Below are 22,545 nucleotides of genomic sequence, written 5' to 3'. Positions count from 1 at the left end.
GATAGCTGCAAGTTTGCTGACTTTAATGGCCCCGTTAACCTTGGTAGGGAAGGCTCTAAGGTCCCAGTTCAATTCCTGACTCTACCTCTAATTTACTCCGTGTTCTTTCCGCCCCAAGTAGCAGAGAGGATGGAAGGTAGAGAGCAGTGCTCCAGTGGTATGGGGAATTGGGTCTAATTTCCCCCTGTGACCACAGAACCCGTGGCGCCCCAGCCCCCGAAAAATCTTTGATGAATTTGGCAGGTTAGTCCTTTGTCCAAACCACAGAGGAATTCTCTAAAAGTGGCCTCCTCAGAAAACAGATGGAGAGTGTCCAACACAGACCTAGTGACCTATTGCCTGAACCTCAAACTGAGGCACTAGGGATGAGAAAGTGCTGGCATTTCTAGGACATTAGAACCAGGGGACCAACTATATACTTGGTGTGCTGACAGCATGTGAAAGGAGCCGTGGTGCCACAGGGCCTCCATATGATGACAGGACTGGACTTGGTAGCTCTCACTGCCTGCCCGCTCCCGCTCCCCGCCTCCCCCACCAGAGACAGTGTTCTAAGTCGTGGACTCTCTCCCCAAAATGTGGCCAAGAAAGGGACTGTTCCCTTGGCTGCCGAGTGGCCCCAGGACAGGACTGTGCTTCTTCCGGTGAGTTATGGTAAGTCGCCTCCCCATGCCAGCCATTTGTCTGAGTCTCCTGCTCCTGACCCCACCCCCAACACACATAGAATTCCTGTGGTCAGCATCGGTTATAGTCTGTGCTAGGTTTTGTGTCCCTGCAGATCTCACTCTTCCTTGCCAGAGAGATGGGAAACTTTGTCAGGGAAGAGGGGCAGTCAGGGTAGGTTTTCTGCAAGGAATAGTTTTTTTTGTTTGTTTGTTTTTTGTCCTTTCCCCAGTCCTCTCTCTCTTTTTCTTTCTTTGCATGTAGCCCAGGCTGGTCTAGAACTAAGTAGCTAAGGATGACTTTGAAGACTCAATCCTCCTGCCTCTGTCTTCTGAGTGCTGGCACTATAGGTATGTGCTACCACGCCAGGTTTTGTTTCTTTGTAATGTGGATTCTTATGTAACCCAGACTGACCTCAGACTCCTTAGGTCAAGCTGGATCCTTCTGCCTCCACCTCCTACCTCCCTTCTTACAGCCTGATTTTGATTTTCCATTTTATTTTATTTTATTTTATTTATAAAGATTTATTTATTTATTATTTATACAGTATTCTGCTCAAATGTGTGCCTGCACACCAGAAATCATTCTAGGTGGTTGTGAGCCACCATGTGGTTGCTGGGAATTGAACTCAGGACCCTTGGAAGAATAGACAGTGCTCTTAACTTCTGAGCCAACTCTCAGGCCCCTGATTTTCCATTTTAAAGTACACGTTATCTATAGTCCCAACACTTGGGAGGTTGAATCAGGAGGACCAGAAGTTCAAAGCCAGCTTGGACTATGAAAAGAGACTTTGTCTCGGAAAAAAAAAAACCCAAGTCAATCAACCACAATAAACTACAATAAACACACTAGCAATGGTGGGGAAGCTGGAGAGATAGTTCATTGGTTATAAGCACTGGCTTCTCTTCCAGAGGACCAGGGTTCTGTCCCCAGCACCCACATGGCAGCACACAACTCCTGGTACCTTCACTTCTAGGGGATCAGACGCTTAGATGCTTTCTTCTGTGGGTACTCTACTCACATGATGCACAAACATACTTACAGATACAAACAAGTAACCCTTACACGCTCGCATATACACATGAGCGAACATGTGCGCGCGCGCACACACACACACACACACACACACACACTCGAGGACGGCAGCAGAGGAGGACATTCAGGAGAATGGGCAGATGCTAAGTGGACAGTGGTAAGAGGCCACCCCATTTCAGGGAAATAGGCAGAGGTTTGCTGGGCCAGGCCTAGACAGGTGGCTTCCAATGACAGAGGCACAGGGAGACCAGAATTTTCATAATTCATCACACTGAGAAAGTTGACCAAGTTTTGCCGCCAGTTCTGGGCTGCAGTGCTGGTGTGTGTGTGTGTGTGTGTGTGTGTGTGTGTGTGTGTGCTCAGCACTGGAGTGCATGCTTAGTATGCACGAGACCCTGGGGTATATCCCTGAAAAAAAAAAAAAGAATATGGATTAGAGAGTGTAGGTTTAATTTTTAATCTGAACCCCAGAATTGGTGGTGATAGGATCAACCCTGAGCCTCAAAAGCATACTCTGAGGGCTGCCTTGGAGGGAAGCCATGGAGGGGCGGGGCTGGTCCTCCAGGCTAGCAGACACGGGCTTGAGCTAAGGAGAGGTGCGCCAGAGGAAAAGAGAATAGACCTGACGGTGGCTAGCAGTGAGGGCCATGGAGTAGGGGGCAGGTGGCCCCAGGGCTTCTGAGGGCCCCCCGAAACACAGATCTTCATCATTTTGGGCCTCCGCCTGCCCTGCCCTCCAGCCCACTTCCTTGCTTATTCCTGTGGCGCTGACTTTGAACAGAAAGGAGAGGCCAGCTGGTCCAACGCGAAGGGGCCTGGGGAGCTGGGGAAGAGCAATACCCTGGAAGTTTCTCCAAGGCTAGAAGACCATCTGTTTCCGCCCAGGTTAGGATGAGGGAGGTGCCAGCCCCGCCAGCATCCGTCACCACCTGGCAGGCCTCCTGCTACCTCCCCGCCCACTCCTACTCTTTCCTCTGCCAGCTTCCAGCTAACGGTAGACAAAAGGCTCATGTCGTCCAGGACCGAGATGGGGAGGAGGGTGGCACAGAAACCGCACTGCAGCCTAGGGACAAGAGGCTTAGCCTTTTTGACCAGAGACTCACTCTTGTCCTTTTGGCAACGGTACCAAATCAGTAGCTGTTCCTTACAGGCAGCATGAACTACTCACGGCCAGGGGCCTGCGAGATGTGATTGAGGCTTGTGGGGACGACTGGCTTCCAAACATGGGGGGGGGGGGAGAAACTGCAGAATCAAAATTAATAAATGTTTAATTAAATGCCTGCAAAACAGAACATGATGTCAGCTAGTCATCTGCAACTTGGCTTTTATCTGGTTATATATAATTTACATTTGATGTTTGATGTGGCTGCGTTTTATTATGCTTGATATGTTGAGCCAATGAGGTCTTAAAACAACACTGACCAGGACAATGCAACCTTATTTCTCCGGCTTCAGTCTCCCCAACTGGGGAACAGGGCTGGCACCTGTCACCCTGTCTGCACCACAGTCCCCAGAATGAAGATGCCAAAGACAAGATGGAGGTGTACTGAGTGTGTGGGTTTGTGTCCCAGCCCTGCCCTGGACTCTGCTTTGTGGCCTTGGGTAGTCTCTGCTTCCTCCTCACTGTAAACATCAAGTGATGAGTTAACAGTAATTTACAAACTGTAGAGGGATGTGCACATGGCAGTGATGGAAAGAGGAGGAGCACATATTGGGTGGAGGTCTCTGGCTCCTTCTGGTCACTAAGCAACTGCTCTCGAATCTCACTGTACTCTACATCCTGCTCTGTTTGAACGGAAGTCGAAAGAAGCAGATGTCACCAAGGATGGGACTGGTAACACCCACAGAGGACACCCCATCTCAAGACAAGGAAACCAGACTTGCTATCCACTGCCACTCCCATCCATTTCTCTGTTAGGTGTCACCACTTGGTACAGGCGTCTGCCATCTCTTGCCAGGACAACCACATCAGCCTTCTTGGTGGGGGTGTCCGTCCATCCACTCCTGCCCCCTACTGTCCACTCTACACATAGCAACCAGCAGGGAATTCTTAAAGCCTGGCAGAGCAGGTCACTCGTTTTTTCCCCAAGTTTCTCCCCTCAGCTCGCAGGCTCCCAACCATCTGGCCTGCCCGTTTCTCTCACAGTATCTCAAACCACTGTCTGCTTATTCTCCACACCCCACCTGCATGAGGGGTTCCCTGCCAGACTTGCTCCAGACTCAGGACTTGCACACTTGCTGCGTGCTCAGCCTGGAACACCCTTCCCCAGATCCTGCTCTAGCTGGCTCCTCATCAGCTGCCTAACGCATCCTTAGAGGAAGCCACCCATCCCATCCAAGGATCAGTCTACTCCTTCTGGCCTTCCAGCCTCCGTCTCCTGAGTGCTGGGATGACAGGCGCGAGACAGCACATCCTGTTTATGAAGCGCTGGGATCAATCCTGGGGTTTTGTGTATGCTATGCAAGCAGCTCCTCCTCCTGCCAACTGAGTTCCATCCTCAGCCCTAGACATTTTCTTTCTATTCTGTCACTGGTGCTCCATGAGGCAGGGACCTTGTTTGTGTTAGTCAGCAGAGTGTCTTCTGCTTTTGTGCAGGTAGAAGGCAGGGACAAATGTTGGGTGAACTGAGTCTTGTGTGTGTATCCTTCTGGTCTTAGCAGGTCCTGGGCTCCTCTGTCTCAGGCTGTACGAAGCCAGAACAGCTCCCAGCCCCTCGTTCCCTGTTCATTCTGTTGTTCTTCTTCCCGGAAGTCTTCCCTGGTGCTCGTCTAGCCTGGCTAGGCCACTGTCTTCTATGAGTCTCAGATGTCAATGGCCAGAAGCCCAGGGTGAGTGGGCAGGCGCTGCGTCTAGCGCTCCTAATCTACAGGCCACTGCAGGTGTGTCCCCCCACTTTACAGGGGTATGGAGATATCTATTCAAATGGAATCTTCTGTTTCCCAGTCTTCCTCCTCCTCTTCTTCCTCCTCCTGAGAGGGTCTTGCTATGTAGTTCTGGCTATCCTGAAATTTGCTCAATGTTCCAGATGGCCTCAAACTCATGAAATTGCTTCTGCTCCATCTTCCCAAGACTTAGGACTGCGAATGTGGACTCTTGTGTCGTTTCTGACTTCCTGTCTCTAAAACAAAGGAAATACTATTGTATTCATTGGTGTGTGTGTGTGTGTGTGTGTGTGTGTGTGTGTGTGTGTGAGAGAGAGAGAGAGAGAGAGAGAGAGAGAGAGAGAGAGAGAGAGAGAACAGAGAGACAGAGAGAGAGAGAGAGAGAGAGAGAGAGAGAGAGAGAGAGAGAGAGAGGTATCAAAATCAAGTGGTCAGGCCTGTTAGTAAGTGCCTTTACCTTTTAAGCCATCTTGTCAGCCTCCACCTTCCTGTCTCATGCTAAGAGAAGCAGCATGCTGTAGGAGAGAGAGCTGGAGAACCAGTAAGCATGAACAGGTGGGCTGGAGAACAGGTGAGCATGAACAGGTGGGGCTGGAGAACAGGTGAGCATGAACAGGCGGGGCTGGAGAACAGATGAGCATGAACAGGTGGGGCTGGAGAACAGGTGAGCATGAACAGGTGGGGCTGGAGAACAGGTGAGCATGAACAGGTGGGGCTGGAGAACAGGTGAGCATGAACAGGCGGGGCTGGAGAACAGATGAGCATGAACAGGTGGGGCTGGAGAACAGGTGAGCATGAACAGGTGGGGCTGGAGAACAGGTGAGCATGAACAGGTGGGGCTGGAGAACAGATGAGCATGAACAGGTGGGGCTGGAGAACAGGTGAGCATGAACAGGTGGGGCTGGAGAACAGGTGAGCATGAACAGGTGGGGCTGGAGAACAGATGAGCATGAACAGGTGGGGCTGGAGAACAGGTGAGCATGAACAGGTGGGGCTGGAGAACTGGTGAGCATGAACAGGTAGGGCTGGAGAACAGGTGAGCATGAACAGGTGGGGCTGGAGAGCAGGTGAGCATGAACAGGTGGGGCTGGAGAGCAGGTGAGCATGAACAGGTGGGGCTGGAGAACAGGTGAGCATGAACAGGTGGGGCTGGAGAACTGGTGAGCATGAACAGGTGGGTCTGGAGAACAGGTGAGCATGAACAGGTGTGGCTAGAGAACTGGTGAGCATGAACAGGTGGGGCTGGAGAACAGGTGAGCATGAGCAGGTGGGGCTGGGAGGAAAAAAGTTTGGCCTGGGAAGCAGAGAAACCAACAGTAAGTTTGAATCCACTTGCTCCAGATCCATGGCTCCCTCGGGACCCTATGACCTCCAGGAGCAGGCAGCAGGGCCAATAAATGGATGGAACTCACTCTTCTTCCCCTAGCAGGTCACCCCTGTGACTCAGCATTTTCCAGAGCTCAAAGGATTTGCTTTAATGGACAGAAGGTGGTGGGAACGGGAGGGAGTCAGTGTTCCTGAGAAACTTCTGGGCTCAGCACCTGGCTTACCCCACCGCTCTCCTGTTCTTGAATCACCCCAAGTCTCTAGCATGAGGTGAAGGTCATTGGTTTTAGTCTCCATTCAGGCAGGAAACTTGGCCTCAGACCCCAGATCTGTTGGTGGCATCTGCCCCTTGAATGTCAATCTTCTCTATCCATTCCTTTATCCTTGTCAATCTGCGCCAGCCCACCCGTCTATGTTGTGAACTACATAGCATCCTGTTCCTTAGATGCTACATTCATCCGACAGTCTGCCCTGTGGACACATGCTTTGTTTTTCTTCTTGTGGGTATATCTGCCTGGGGCTTCCAGTCCTTCACTGGCTGGTCCATCTGCTGGCCTGCTGCTCAGCTCGTGGCTCAGCATGACTGCCCGTTTTCCAGCCGTCCTCCCCTGCTTGATTCTCTTCGTCCTGACTCTGGGCTCTTCTCTGTCTGTCTGTGTCTATCACATCTTCAGCTCCTCCATCTGTCGGTCCCCCGAGTTTTCTGAACGTGTGTGTTCTTGCCCCTCCCCACTCCCCCTCGGGGCTCTGGGCCAAAACCACAGCAGCTTCCAGAGGCTCCCAGGCTCTGCCTGTAGCATCCAGGAAGCAGCCTGCAGGCCTGCTAAAGGCCTCTGTCTCTAAGATGGGCCCCACCCTGTGACACCTGCAGGCTGAGAGTGGGGCTGGGGAGGCAGCAGCTCGGCCACCCTCTGAGCCTGGCACTTCTTTGTGAGGTGGCAAGGGACAGTGCACAAGAGCTCACTGATAAGGATACCAACTCCCATTAAGTGCCAATTTCCCAGAGCAATTGGGAAACCAGCAAGTACATCTTGGAGTTGTGGACTCAAAGGTCTCATCACAAAGGAAACCTGGTACTTTCTAGCCAGGGGTGGTGGTACTTGCTTGTAATCCTGTGCCCAGATAGCTGAAGCAGGATTGCTGGTCTGAGGCCAGCCTAGGTAATAGAGACCCTATCTTAAAATATAAAACAAGGCGCAAAGGCGCTGGGAGTGGTGGTACACACCTTTAATCCCAGCACTCAGGAGGCAGAGGCAGGCGGATTGCTGTGAGTTCAAGGCCAGCCTGGTCTAAAAAATGAGTCTAGGACAGCCAAGGCTGCATAGAGAAACCCTGTCTCAAAAAAAAAATTATAAATATGTTTAAAGGAAGCTGAGGCAGAAGAATTTCTGTGAGTCTAAGGCCAGGCTGTGCTACATAGTAACTTCCAAGTTAGTCTGCACTACATAGTGAGACTCTGTTTCAAAACAAAATATCAGAATTGCTAACTAAAGGAGGCTCGGTGGTTTCTGGCACCGCTGGCTGTCCCACTGAAGCTGTCCCTAAGACAGAGGGCCAGAGATGAGCTGCCTAGGTGAGCTCAATGGACAGTTTTGTGGGGGGTGCGGGGAGGGTTCTCTATCCCTTGCAGACAATAACTGCCCCTCATCCTATACATTCTGCTTTGTATCTTGCTATAAAATCTTCACTGCAGCCACCTGACTGCATAGGGGCCCATATTCTGAGGAATTCTGAGGAAACGGAATCTCATCAAAGGAAAGGCTCATTTGATGTGGTGGGGGGCTGGGATGGGGAAGAACTGGGGATTGAACCCATGGCCCTGTGCACGCTAAGCATGCGCTCAGTCGTCGAACTGTCTTGTGAATCTTCCCTAACATTTATTTCCCAAACCCTCCTGAATACCTACTATGTGCCAAGAACGATGCCAGACACAGGGGTGGGCAAGAGGGATCCAACCCATCTGTACGAGCTATTTTTAATAAGGGAGGCCTGGGCATTGATTAAATCATCTTGCAAACAGGAGAAAAACATGTTCCATAGGCTCCAGGCTCCAGGCTCCAGTCATACCCCAGGCAAAGTCTTGTGCTTCAGCACAGAGGAGGCCAGTGGGCCTGGAGAAGGCGCTGCAATCAGGAAAGATTCCACGGAAGTCCTGATTGCTGGACAAGCTGTGTCAGGCACATAAGCTAAGCAGGTAAGGGGGGTTTGGGGTGGGGAGAGGTAGATTCTGGTAGAGGATACAACTTGAGCAAATGTCCTGAGGTGAGTGAGAGGGAGGGAGGGAGAGATGAGGTGTCAGGAGCCTGATTTAGCTGCTATCACATGACCCAGGAAGGTTTTTAAAGGGACAGCAGTTTTAGAGGTAACCGTTAGCTGTGGGGAACTCACTACATAGGGACAAGAGTGGAAGGTATGTCAGTTGCCAGGTGAGAGTAAAGGATGGGCTCTTATAAAACAAAACCAAAACCAAAACCAAAACAAAAACAAAACAAAAAAACAAGAAAGAGACAAACTGAGACTGTTATCAGACATTTGGAGGAGGGATTCTGCCCAAGTCCAACTCCTGGAAAGCATGATGCTATGTCTGGAGACACAGTGGTGTTGCTCCTTTCGCCAGGGTGTGGCTGAAGCTGAGCCCACCAGTGGACCCTGCAGTACAGCCCTGGAAGGGTAGCCTTAATATCTCCTTCCCATTGGTTTGCACCTCAATTCTGAGCACTCCTGCAAGGATGTGAAAATAGGCCCTTCCTGGGGTTGGCAGCCAAAAGAATCCTAAATGTCAGTAAAGAATGTGATTTTACACGTTTGGCTCCCATTTCATGTGGTGCTGGGAGCCAGGCTGTCTCCCTCCTCCCTCACAGGCCCCTGCAGAGTCACAGCCCCTCTTCTTTGCTGGCACCAGGCCAAACACTTCCGGACACTGATTTTAGGTCCTAGCTAAAAACTTGTGACTTTGTCTCATCCTGCTCTCTCTCTCTCTCTCACCAGCTCCCAGGCTGCATCCATATTCTTGTATGAAACACACACAGAGAGCTGCTCTGGAGCAGGCTGTTTGGGACTAGGTTCTGGCTTCTCACATCCCTTCTTTCTTGGGCCTCAACTTTGCCATCTGTGTTATGGGTTGGTGACATGCAGGAGAGACTAAAGCCCAGAGCCTCATGCTCTGAAGATCCTTTGTTTACTGCCCCCCCCCCCATCCCCTGGGTGGAACCAGCATGTCTGGAGGCAGGAGCCTTGATTTCGATCTTCTGGTGACATTTGAAGATGCCTGGAAACTAACGCAGAGAGAAGGAATCACATCTGGTTGGTTGTGGTCTGACAAAGAGTCCAGGGGCAGAGTTGGAGCTTCCAATGCCAGCGCTCTGAGGACTGAGCTGATTTCATTCCCCAGGCTCTGGAGAGCTGTGGAGGCAGGCCCTCTCTCCAAAGAGCAGCCATGCTTCAGCCCTAAGCACCCTGGGAGAAGGTGGAATCCAATGGCAGGGGCTTCGTTTTGTTTTCCCTTCTAATTGTTTCCTAAGCCAGTAATGAGGATATTAATGCAAGAAAGGAAAGTCCCGAGCTGGAAAAGATGGCAACTAATTAAAGAAATACTACAGGATTTCAAAAGAAACCCTTGTGTGCTTTTGTGAGTTGACTGCTCTTCCAGACGACCTGGCTGGGGTTCCCAGCACCTCCGCGCGTGGCTCCCAACCATCTGTAACTCCGGTTGCAGGGGACCCGATAACCTCTTCTGACCTTTACAGGTACCAGGCACACACATGGTGCATAACACATGCAAGCAAAACACTCCTATACATTAAAAGAAAGAAAGAGAGAGAGAAAGACAGAACCAGGCATGGTAGTACTTGCAAATCCAGTAATTATGGCAAATTGGGAGTCTAGGAGAAGCTGAGCCCTGGAAGTTCACTGGCCAGCTAGTCTAGCCTTCTTGGTGAGATTCCAGGCCAGAGAAAGACTCCTGTCTCAAACAAAAGGTGGGAGACACCTAAGAAATGACTCAGGAGAGTGTTCTCTGACCTATATACACATGCCCACACATACACACCTGCACATGGTATACACACACACACACACACACACCCCTTAGGTAAAATGCTCATACATACCAAATAAAAATAAAATTGAAAAAATTAAATTCACTTAAAAATGGGTTCATCCATTCCACCTCTCCCATTCCAAGGGCTCTATAGCTGTTGGTGGCTGGAGGCTACCACAGTAGATGGTGCAGACACAGACGGATGCTGACCCCACAGAGTCGGCAGGCAGCACTGAACTCTACCAAATCAGATTGGCCAGGAATCGATGACATTAGTGATACAAAGTGCGGTTTGTCAGCCTAGTCACTCTGCTTTTGCATATGTTTAGAATTTTACGTACTAAAACTATGTTTAAAAAAAAAAAGGCAATGCCAGGGGTGTGGCTCAGGGGCAGAGCATGCACCTGGCACTGGTGAGGCACAGGAGATTTGATCCCAGCACTGTAAAAGCCAGGTGAATTAAATTTAAAAAGCAAATACATAAAATGAAAGCAATAGAAAGCAGGTGAGATAAAACTATAGGGAGCAAACACATCCCAGGCTGGGTGTCCCCAGATGTCACCGATTTCCAGCCTGCATTGTGACAGTCCAGCAGCACGGAATTTACAAGACCCGACGTCAAGGCTGTGAGGTTAAACTATAAGGGACATTACAGTCATCCAGTTTGTCCTTTAAACTGAAGAAAAAGAAAGTCCCTGCTTACAACATCTCAGTTAGCCACCTCCTCCACACCCTCTGCTGGTGGGCGTTCCTGCCCTTGCAAGAGCTGTGAGGTCTTCTTGCTTTTATGCAAAAGACCCCACCTCCCTTTAACAGTGGATAGTCTGTGGGTGCACTGCTTTGGAGCCACAGAACAGGAGTCTTCCTCTGTGGGGCTCAGGAGGTGAGAGTTACTGAGAATTAGGACTCCTGGGGCTCCTCTCCATCCCTTTTTTCTTTTGTTATTAAGCAATAGGATGGGCTTAGCCCATAAGGTAGCAACACTCCGTGTTTTCTAAGGATGCACTCTGTGGCAAGTGCCGACATCTCTGGAAGAACCCAGAGGTTGAACCACCATCTCTCTTCCATCTTTTTTTCCCCCATTGGTTTTTTCTGAGACAGAGTTTCTCTAACAGCTCTGGCTGTCCTGGACTCACTCTGTAGACCAGGCTGGCCTCGAACTCACAGCGATCCGACTGCCTCTGCCTCCCAAGTGCTGGGATTAAAAGCGTGCGCCACCACCGCCCGGCTTCTCTTCTATTGTTTAGACAAATCTCTGGCTGGTGAAGCAACTCTGGCCAGGATCACATAGCTACAAGGTGATGAGATCCTGACCTGCCCAGGACACAGAGTGCTCTGATCCTCTGTGTTCTTGCCCAAGCCCTGGGAAAACTCAGCGCCAAATCCTCCAGCCGCCATCTGAATTTCGCAGACCCAGGAAATGGCGTGCCCAGGACTCCGATCTCAAAGGTTCTACTCAGTTCAATCAACATTATTAAGCACCCACTTCACGTAGAACTTTACTTCTGTCCCCTAAGGCCTTGTCCTCTGGGGAACTAGACTCAGGTTTTCATGTCGCATCTTACCCTCAGCCCACTGGCAGCTGAAGGCTGGAGTCCCAGCAAGCCTCACTGCTGTCCCCAAGCTGCAGGTTTGTACACTGCCCTAGCTCTGATACCACAGTCATGAAGCCAAAACCCATTCTGGCAGGCTCCTCGACTAGGAGCTGGTGGGATGCAAGGCCACCGAAGGTAGCAAGGATAAGGCCAGGCTTGTGATCTACAGGGAAGCCCGCCAGACGGGCTGACAGGGATGGACAGCCAAAGAAGATCCTGGAAATGTTAGCAGTCATTTATTTTGTATTAAAATAAAACATTTGAGATGCTTTTCTGAATTTTTTTCTTCTCATTCCCAAAATAATATATGATTGTTCTGTCTAGAAAAAACACTTAGCCGGGCGTGGTGGTGCATGCCTTTAATCCCAGCACTCAGGAGACAGAGGCAGGTGGATTGCTGTGAGTTCAAGGCCAGCCTGGTCTACAAAGCAAGTCCAGGACAGGCAAGGATAACACAGAGAGAATCTGTTTCAACAAAACAAAACAAAACAAAACACAACACTTACCCAGGCGTCGGGGGTGGGGGGGTGGGGGGTCAGTGGGTAAAACACTTGTGCAAGTGTGGAGACTACATTTGAACCCCTGAACCCATCTGAAGTGTGTGTGTGTGTGTGTGTGTGTGTGTGTGTGTGTGTGTTGCAATAAGGTATGTGCCTGTAATCCCAGCACTCCTTTAGTAAAAGGGGAGGCAAAAACAGGAGACTCCCCCAGAAAGCAGTGGGCCAGCTAGCCTGGAGTATACGAACGGGAAACAGCAAGAAACTGTCTCAAGGTATGAGGCTAAGACTGACCACTCAGGGTTGCCTTCTGACCTCTACACACATGCCCATAGCGTACCCAGGCTCGCACTCACACACGAAGGCACAAACACACACTCACACAAAAGATTAAAAAATATTCATATGGTTCAGCAGTTAGGAAGTACTTGTTGCTCTCGCACAGGACCTGAGTCCAGTTCCAAGCGCCCACATCACTCGACACACAGCCGCCTGTAACTTCAGCCAGGATCAGGTGACCTCTACCAGCTTCCAAGGGCAGCTGCAGTCATGTGCACACACCCACACGTGTGCATATATTTAAAAAACACTTTTACAAAAGTATACACTTAGTTAGCAGAAAGTGGGATGGCTTAGACTCACACAGGAGGCCTGACCACGTGGTTTTCAGCCCTGGCTTTGCTAACAACTGGAAGGCTAGTCCTCTCTGTAGCTCAGTTTTACATCTGTAAAATGGGTCAATAATGCTAGATAACACTGAGGATACTGAATAATGCTTACTAATGTATAAGACATGCTCTGTGTACTAGCTCAATATGCCCGCACAATGGCCATGCACACAGGGACTGTTATCTCTTCCTCGAAATGAGAAGAAACCAAGGCTCAGAGAGGTCAAGTGGCTCACTGAGAACCAGGCAGGTGGTGGGACAGGGTTCCGGTTCTGCAGGCCCTTGTTCCTCGTCCTGTCTGCCACAGAGGCAGTGATGTAATCTAAGTCTTAATAAGCAAGAACTCTAGGTTTTAGTAATATTCTATTTCTTTTTCTTTTTCTGAGACAGGGTTTCTCTGTGTAGCCTTGGCTGTCCTGGACTCACTTTATAGACCAGGCTGGCCTCAAACTCACAGAGATTTGCCTGCCTCTGCCTCCCAGAGTGCTGGGATTACAGGTGTGCACCACTGTGTCCGGCTAATATTCAATTTTTAAAGACAGGCTCTCACTATGTAGCTCTAGCTGACTTTCTGTAAACCAGGCTGACCTTGAACCTGCCTCCCCAGTGTCAGAATTACAGAGGCAGATGCTACCACAACCATCAAGATAGTTGTTTTTACAACGTACATGAACGTTATTATTTATGTTCTAGTGAACTAAAAACCAGAGGTAAAATCTTCAGACAAAGCAAGAAATACATAATTATGGGCTACAGCTGTAACTCAGGTCATGGAGTGCTTGCCTGGCATGGCCTAAGTCCCAGGTTCAATCCCCAGCACCATATAAATCAGGGCATGGTGGTGCAAACCTAGCAATACTAGCTTTTGGGGGGATTAGAAGTTCAAGGTCACCCGGGGGCACCTTAATGGCCTTAGAGGCCAGCCTGGAATGCGTGGGACCCTGAGGCAAAACATTAACAAACCCCAAAGCTAATAAGCAAGTGGAAATCTCCCTTAGCCATCCCCTTTCTCAACGATTCAACTCTGGGTGACTCCAGGGTGCAAAACTCTCCCATAAACAGAACTGCCAAGAAATTTCACCTTAGGTTATAAAGATAACTTTTCCCTCATTGAAGAAATGGAAGATGACGTGACGGCTAAGGGTGATGGTGGGTTTGTTCAGGGAAAGCTTTCAGAAAGAGGCAACACAGAGTGTGGCCTTGAAGGGCGTCTTAGTTAGGGTTTCCATTGCTGCAACGAAACACCATGACCAAAAAGCAAACTGGGGAGGAAAGAGTTTCTTTGGCTTACACTTCCACATTGCTGTTCATCACCAAAGCAAATCAGGACAGGAACTCAAACAGGGCAGGAACCTGGAGGCAGGAGCTGATCCAGAAGACCTGGATGGGCACTGCTTACCGGCTTGTTCCTCATGGCTTGCTTAGCCTGCTTTCTTACAGACCCCAGGACCACCAGCCCAGGCATGGCACCACCCACAGTGGGCTACACCCTCCCCCATTGATCATGATTAAGAAAGTGCCTTACAGCTGGATCTTACAGAGGCATTTCCTCAGTTGGGGAGCCCTCCTCTCTGGTGACTCCAGCCTGTGTTAAGTTGACACAAAACCAGCCAGTACAAAGGGTTCCCTCGCGGGGAGTGAGAAAGGAAGCAGACGGAGGAAGTGGTCCCTGGGCATTAGGGGCCTGGATACAGAGAGTGAAGCCAAGAGCTCTGATGCAGGCTGGGAGAGAGAGGAGCCAGAGGCAACCTGGGGCTCCTGAGTTTCAGATCCAGGATCCCTAATTGCCTCTGGGTGGGGTGGGGTGGGGAGGGACATGGTGGAGGAAGCTGGACAGCATTTCCCAGGGCAAGAATTTGGATACTTTCACAAAGGCAGGGTGGTGAACGGAAAGGCCAAAGTAGATATCAAACCGCCTCCTCCTCTCCCCGGAGACCTCTGCCCCAGCTGCTGGGGTTCAAAACCATTTCCTTGCAGCCCTCCCTCCCCTGGCTCCCCAGCATTTCTCGCCTGTGTGGTCTTTATAGATCAAACAGAGGACAGGGCCTAAGTGCCGCCTCTGTGTCTGTTAGGAGCCGCTCTGGTGGACGGTGGCTGCCCCATGGCAGAGGAGAGGAAGGGTGGAGTGCAGACCGCACTGGGGAGGGTCTCCCCGGAGGAGGAGGAGGGGAGGGAGGCCACACTGGAACAATCCTGCCAAGTTAGCACAGGGAAGAACATTTGTGAAGGGGCTGGAGCCAAGTCCAAGCGGCTGTAAACATGTTTCAGATGTGGGTGTGATGATTCAAAATCCTAGACTCAGAACCAACACAAGAGAAGTGAGTACCAGGATTGAAACGATGGGGAGAGGGGACCAGACACTGTTTAAAAAGACTACAGACCCTAACTTGTGACTGACGGTACATATAATTATGAAAACAGCAGGGGCTAATTGCAGTTGAGGGCTTCTGTGTTTCAGGTAAGGTGCTAAACACGATATGTATATTATGTAGCTCGTGACACCCCAAGCCACATGATGGTACTATTGTCACCAAGACCCCGGTAAATTATGATCTTTGCCCAAAGTCACAGGAAGTGGCAGATGCAAGGCTATTGCTGATTCTAGAGAGTTGGCTGTGGACATTACCCTCATGAATGAGGAAACCATGGAAGGGCCAGAGAAAGGCAGAGATCCTGTTGGCCCAGCCTGAGGTAAAGTCCTACCCCTGCTGCCACACTCTGGTCCAGCCATGCTCATCTTTGCTCACAGCCTCCTCCTGTGTCTCAGACTTACCCTCCTGTCCATTCTTCATCCAGGAGCCCGAGTGGACATTGCGAAAGGATGTCCATACCTTCTCCTCTGGTCAGACTCTCTTGGCTTTCTTTTTGTGGCCTAAAGCTGCTGTGTAACTAGCCCAACTTTACCTTCCCCTCTTGATGCTGCCTCTTAGGACTTCTGGCTGCGCTGTTCCCCTTTGCCCACAATTCCCTTCCTAAGCCATCCGAGCCCCTCACTTACTAGCCCAGCCATCCACCCACATGCCACATCTTTACTGAGGCTTCCCCCTCCCCGGATCATCCACCCTGCCACTCACTGGTTCTTTGCCCTGTTTCAGCTGTGTGTGTGTGTGTGTGTGTGTGTGTGTGTGTGTGTGTGTGTGTATGCGTGCAGGCAAAGGTGTGTATTCGGAAGCCACAAAAAGCTACCCGGATCTTGTTGTTTCACTCTCTGCCTTATTCCCTTGAGACATGGTCTTTCACTGAGTGTGGGGTAAGAGCATTAGCCAGCAAGTCCCAGCCATCCTCCTGTCTCCACACCCTCCTCTCAGCACTTGGGCTACAGGAACATGTAGCTTTTTATGTGGGTAGTGGGCAGCAGAACTAAGCTCCTCATGCCTGTACAGCAAGGGCTTTCACCCACTGAACCATCTCTCCACCCGCTGCTCCATCTTTTCACATGACCCACTGTAGTCCACGCTGCCACCTTAATCACTTCTTAGAACCTGGCACTTAGAACAGTTCCAGGTATACAGCAGGCGCTCCATAAATAGCTTCAGATTAAATACACGAGTGCTATGTCACTGTGGCTCACAGTCGCCAGCCCCACCAACGGCTACTGGTGCTAACCTCTGCTACCAGTTTCTTAAAATTACACTTAGGGGGCTGGAGAGATGGCTCAGTGGTTAAGAGCACTGCCTGCTCTTCCAAAGGACCCGGGTTCAATTCCCAGCACCCACATGGCAGCTCACAACTGTCTGTAACTCCAAGATCTGACACTTTGACACCAATGCACATAGATTAAAAACTAAATAAAATATTTTTTAAAAATTACACTTAGATTCATCTATCTTGTGTGCCCATGTGTAGGGGTGGCATGTGCGTGCCACTGCTCACATGTGAAACTCACATGTCCTCTCCTTCTGCCATGTGAGTCCCTTGGCTTGATCTCAGGTTCTTGGGCTTCATGTTCTCCTCCTTCACCTGCCAAGACATCTCACCGGCTCTGCTGCCGCCGGGTTTTGAATACTTACATGACAGGGCCAGCCCTGGCTAAGTCCTGGGCACGTGTTACCTCATTAATCCCCAAACACCGCAACAAGCAGATAGGTGCAGTCCAGCTCTCTATTCTGGGAGGAATGGGGATTGGGTGGCTCGTTAGACCAATGGGTGCAGGATTTGAATGGAGACCCTGAATGCAGAGTTCACACTTTTCACATTACACGAAAAGATCCAGCTCCGCAGAGGGGAACCCAGAGCCGCTTTCACAGCAGCACTGACTCACTAGAGAAGTTTCTGGAGTGTAGGACTCACTGGCACACCCAGGCAGTGACAGTACAGCTGGACTGGGTGAGCTGTGTGAGGGAGGCCCCAGGAGCTCACTGCCACCTCCCCTGCTCCACACCTCAAGGTGCTCAGACTCTGACAGCCAGGGAGGAATCCCATGCCAGCTCTCCTCACACTAATTGGCTTAGGAAGCCATGCTTATCTGAGCAAAGCTGGGGCCCATGAGTTCAAGATTAGGGAGAGCAGGATTCATGGCTTACTGCTTTGCTGCCCACAGGGGTCAGAAGAGGCAGAGTTGGGACTTTAATTGGTTTAACAGCCCTCGATGGCTTAAAAGCTCAGAGAGCCGGTGTGGGGTGGGGTGGGAGGAGGTGGATAAGGATGAGCTGGTGTGTCCAGCCCACAGCCAGATTCATGCCCTCCCTGCCAAAGGATCTATTTGCTCTTCTCCCAGGGACTCAGTCTGTCACTGCTTCAAGGCATTTTCCAAGGATCCCGAAACACAGCAAGTATGTCAGGACAGGGACAGAGATAGGTCTGGGAACTAGAAAAGGCTGGGTAGGTACCTCCCCCCTCCCACACTCCTATAACCTCAATCCAGCTCCTTGACTTCTCTGAGTTTTGCCTCCTTGTCTGATGAGTGACTGTACCAGTCGCCGCCGCCGAGGGAAGGTTTTAATACAAGATGCCTGGAACATCTCACGCAGCCCTTGCTGCAGTGTGGCAGGTGCGCAGTGTGTCTACGAACTCCTTCCTTTTATGTCTTAACTAATAACATCTGGGTGAAAGGACCTTCTGTTTTGTGAGGTGTCTGCCTGAGATGACGCAAAGAACACCCCTCCAACATTTTCTTTGGCCGATGCTATTTTTTAAAGTTATATGAGTGCGTGTGCGTGTGCGTGTGCGTGTGTGTATGTGTGTGTGTGTGTGTGTGTGTGCCACTGCACAAAACACCCCTCCAACATTTTCTTTGGCTGATGCTATTTTTTAAAGTTATATGAATGCATGTGTGTGTGTGTGTGTGTGTGTGTGTGTGTGTGTGTGTGTGTGTGTGTGTGTGCACCACTGCACAGGTGTAAAGGTCGGAGAACAACTTGTCGGAGTCAGTGTCTGGGTCCGTGTGGGTCCCAGAGAGTGGACTCAGGTTGTCAGGCGGGCATGGTGGCAGGCACCTTCACTCACTGAGCCATCTCATGGCCATCTGATACTATTTATTTAAAAAAAATCTTAGTAGTTGATTTTCCAATTTCCCATTTCCCTTAAAAAAAAATCAAGCCCCCCAGCAACGCTAGATCCATGATTTCTCATGGTACCATTAGCAGGACCAGGCAATATCTTTGTCTTGCCTAGGACACTTGTTTCCCACAACACCCCTTGTCTGACACCCCCATGCACCCATGTTTATGTGACCTTTCTGGCTTTTGAAGACAACTATATAGGCCTGAAAGGTTAAAATTATCTTTATAATTGAAATTCAGAGCAGAATGACCAGCAGCCTCTCAGGGTTCACCCTTGAGGGCTCAGCTCCCTCCTGTCACCCCAGCCTCGCCTCCCAGAACATCTGCCGCAGCACCTCACGAAGCAAAGCAACATGCTGTGCCAACACCACTTAATTTCTAGTCATGACAGATTTTGTGGCTTCTCTCTTCCCTCCCTGGTCATTCCTATTTACCTGGGCCCTTGGCATTACCCAGAATCCAAAGCTTGTGGGACAAGCATCCCGAGCATTCAGTAATAACAGACCCAGAGTCAGAACTGTCGCCTGGTTACTGTGGCCTGGTGTGCATGTCTCACTCCCAGTAGCCATTTCTCTGAGCTCTCTCCTAATTGATTGCAGAGCCTGAATTTACTGAACAGTCAAGCTGTCAGTAATTGCTTTCCAGCTCTCTCTAGACCCCAGCCCCACTTCTCTCTTTAAGTGATTTCTGGTCTTATGCAGGGAACAAAGTACCCAGCAGGTTACCAACTCATTTCAGAACCTCTCCAAAGGGCAGGCGTATTAGGAGGCAGAGGAGACAATACTAGAACCAGAACACAGAGCGGGTATTGGGGGAGGGACCCCAGATCGACCCTGATGATCTTAAGCTGTTCTGGGCAGCAGGTAGCCACATGGTACTGTGCCACTTATGTGCCACTTATTATGGATCATGAGAGAGGCATCACACCTTAGGATCACCACACCTAATCACACCATTTCACACACAGGGACACCAAGGCCCTGACATGGAAAGGTCTGGCCCAAGGTCACTTTCAAACCAAGATGAAAATGAAAGTCCTCTGAGAGCACACTCTCCTCAAACCCAGGATTTTCCCACAATACACAGTTTCCTCATCGTTATCCACACGGAGCAACTGCCTCCCGCTCCCTTCACTTTCTTATCTCCAAGCAACGGAAGCCGGGCTTTCTCTCATAGTGCAATCTCACAATTGCAGACTCATAATTCTTCAGGCTTTGGTGGCAGAATTGCAAGGTGGATAAACTGAACTTTGGGGCTTTGAAGATGCGGAATTTTGAGTTCCGAAGCTCCCGTTTGCTCACTGTGTGACCTTGGGCAAGGGTGCCCCCATCTCTCAGGCTCCCTTTCCTCGTTCACCAAGTGAAAATTATAATACTAACCACATGATAGAATTATTAGAAAAGACACAGGGGAGAGTGAAGGTTTAAGAAAAAGGCAACCAATAGGCTTGGCCGAAAGTGAGTGCTTAATAAAATAATGGCAATAGCATTGTAAATTAGGGTTCGAGTGCCTGAGTGAATGTTAAAAGAAATGCAATCAAGAGGAAGAATTAAAAAACTAGGACCACTAAGACTTTTTTTTTCTTACAGGCCTGATACTATTACAGCCAATATATTTTCTTTTTTTTTTCCCCAGAGAGATTCTGAGTTTTAAAAATACTACGCAATGGACACAAACCACCCTCCATAGGTTGGGCTCGCATCTCAGCTCTCTCTTCACCAGTGTTGAACGGTGGGGATGGTGGAGAGACTTCTTTTATATTTGGAACCATGGAGCTCAGTGGATCCTTAGCCATTTCCAGCCACTCCCCCAACCAGGCCACTATGTGGGGTCATTTCCCCCCTATTTGAGGGAAATTCAGTTTCTGTTCAGGAAAGATTAGTATTAGCTTCATGTACATGGGCTCTGAATGGGGAGAAGGGTAGCCTGTGAGTCGTGGGGCAGCTGGCCCACTTTAGGCTGAAGGGAAAAGGGGGGTGAAGCTTTGGCTACCCAGAATAGGAAGTTACCATTTCAGAATCTAAAAATAGCTCACCATCTGTCCACTTGGGCACAGAATGATAAATGCAGATTAGTTCCTGGATGTGGACATGAATATTTTTGTGTGTCAAGCTAATAATAATAAGACCACGGATAGTGTCCCCCCTACACACACTCCAGGGCAAGAAAAGTAGAATATACACATCATCTTGGTGGGTGAAGACAGGGAAACTAAGGCAAGGAGAGAATCAGCATAACACGTCAAGTGAGCAGCTGCGGCAAACACTAGGGGTCCAGTTCCCAACGCTCAGAGCAATGTCTTCTGAGTTAGGCAGAACACACCAAAACGCAACAGAGTAAACAATCATCTTCTATTTCTGCAGAGTGGCTTCTCCCGTGCTGGACACACATCCGTTATAATCACGGTAAATCCCTGACATTCCCAAAATATGTTCCAGTCTGCAGAGCCCTCACACAGACCTCCTCTCGCCTGATCATCCCAACAGGTTTAAAAAAAAACTGTAAAGTCAGTGAGATGGGAAGAGTGAGATGCTCCCCTCACGTCACAGGGGAGGAAACAGACTTGGAGGGAGAAAGAGGTGTGTGCCTAAGATCACAAAGTAAGCAAATTCATTCTGCCACTGTAGGGTACAGCCCAAGGAGCTAGAGTGATTCTGACTTGAAAGGAGCTGTGCTTTAGAATTCCCCCCTCTCTCCAATTAACTCAGCCCAGCAGGCATTCCTACTTGCTGGCATAGGATGGAGCCTGGAAGTGAACAGTTTGAATGAAGCCCCAGTGTTGTTTTCCGGTCTGAGGACTAAGGGGCAGCCACTAGCCATCTAGTGTCAGAGTCAAGATTCCAAGCCAAGAGTCCAAATCTCCTTGGCTCCTAATGGGGGGTGGGGGTCACTGTGGAGCTCCTTAGGAAGAGGAGCCAGAGAGTGATGAACTGGGTTCACCCCACACCCTTTCTCAACTAAAACCAGGAAGTTTAGGCGGGATAGTCACTTAGCTGCCTCACGTTCTGCCTCTCCCAGGATGTTGAGGTGGGCTGCGATTTTGAACGGGGTGATTGTGAGAGCCAGGGAATACTTCTGAGCGTTTTCCTAAGTCTATGCTTGGTACCTAGACATGGAGGAGGGGGTCAGGACTGCGGGGATCCCTGTGGCCCTGCTCCAAGTAAAACTTGTTCGGATGCTCCCTGACCCCTCCTTGCTCACACATCACTAAGGATCTCTGACTCCTTCTTGCCCCGTTAGCCAGATCAAAGCTATGGACCTGAGGTCCAACAGAGTTTGGCAGAGGTGAGGAGCTGACTGAGATGAAATCAGAGCCGCAATGGAGTGGGCCGGGACAGGAGCGGGGTGGATTAGAAAAGCCAGAGCAGATCTGGGGCGGCACCCCACTCCCGGGACTCAAGCTTCCTTCACCTGCTCTTTTCCTACCTCCAGACCTGGCCCAGCTGCAGGAGGTGAACGAGGGTCTGCAGCAGCCAGACGCAGAGGCGGCAGCAGCGGCGACGGTAGGCGCTGGCAGAGGACGGCGCCGGCCGGGGCACCGGCTCAGGGCTACCTTCTTTGGTCCGGAAGGCGATAGCACTGTCCTTGGTGCTGATGGCGGCTCCGACTATGTCGCTGTCCTTAGTGCTGACAGCGGGTCCCGGGGTCCCCGCGGACTCCGAGTAGTCGTAGACGAACCAGCGGAAGCTAAGCAGCTGGACGACCAGCGAGGGCAGCAGCACGAAGAGCAAGGTGAGGCCGAAGTAGATGCTCTGACCCTGCAGGTAGTAGGAAGCCGCCAGCCACAGGTCGGTGGCGCCGTCGGAGAAGAACACGAGCAGCGCGCACAGCACCCAGCAGCAGTCCCGCAGCTCGTAGCGCGGCCCGGGGCCCTCGGCCGCCGCGGGTCCCGGGCCGGCGATCCCCACCGGCGCCTCCCCGCGCCCTCCCGCCCCGCCCCGGGCAACTCCCGCCGGCCCCTCCGGCCCCGGGCCGGCCGCGGCCGCCGCTCCATCCGACTTCGCGGCCATGTTGGCGGAGCAGGAGGCGGGGAGCGACTTCCGGGCGGCGGAGCGGGTGGGGTGCGGAGTGGGGAGGACCCTGCGCGGGCGGCTCCCGCCTCCCGCTCTTCCTCCGCCGCTCCTCTTCCTCCTCCCCTCTACCTCAATTATTCATCCTTGCCGGCGCCGCCCCGCCCGGCCTCCGGCCTGGATGTGAGCCGCCCCTTGGGAAGGGAGGGGGCCGGGGAGGGGAGAGCATCCCAGGTCACCCTTGCATGGCTTCCTCGGAGGCGTGGGGCCCAGCCACATGTTTTCTGCTTCTGGCCTTCCCCTGAACCCTACTTCTCTTTGACTGCCCCCG

General features: G+C 50.9%; 1 protein-coding gene across 1 annotated transcript in view; it reads right to left on the bottom strand.

Annotated features, from left to right (window-relative positions):
- The window catches only part of XKR7 (XK related 7), a 30,527-nt gene extending 8,270 nt beyond the window's left edge, over nt 1-22,257 (bottom strand). The window contains exon 1 of the mRNA XM_084776006.1: nt 21,631-22,257. Within this exon, the coding sequence (XP_084632132.1) occupies nt 21,631-22,214 (584 nt within the window). The 5' untranslated portion in view covers nt 22,215-22,257. The remainder of the gene's footprint in view (nt 1-21,630) is intronic.
- Nucleotides 22,258-22,545: the final 288 nt, after the last annotated feature.

The sequence above is a fragment of the Acomys minous genome (assembly GCF_964271855.1).
Source record: "Acomys minous genome assembly, chromosome: 3".
NCBI lineage: Eukaryota > Metazoa > Chordata > Mammalia > Rodentia > Muridae > Acomys > Acomys minous.
The sequence above is the reverse complement of the archived record's forward strand: the minus strand, read 5'-3'. Positions and strand labels throughout refer to the sequence as shown.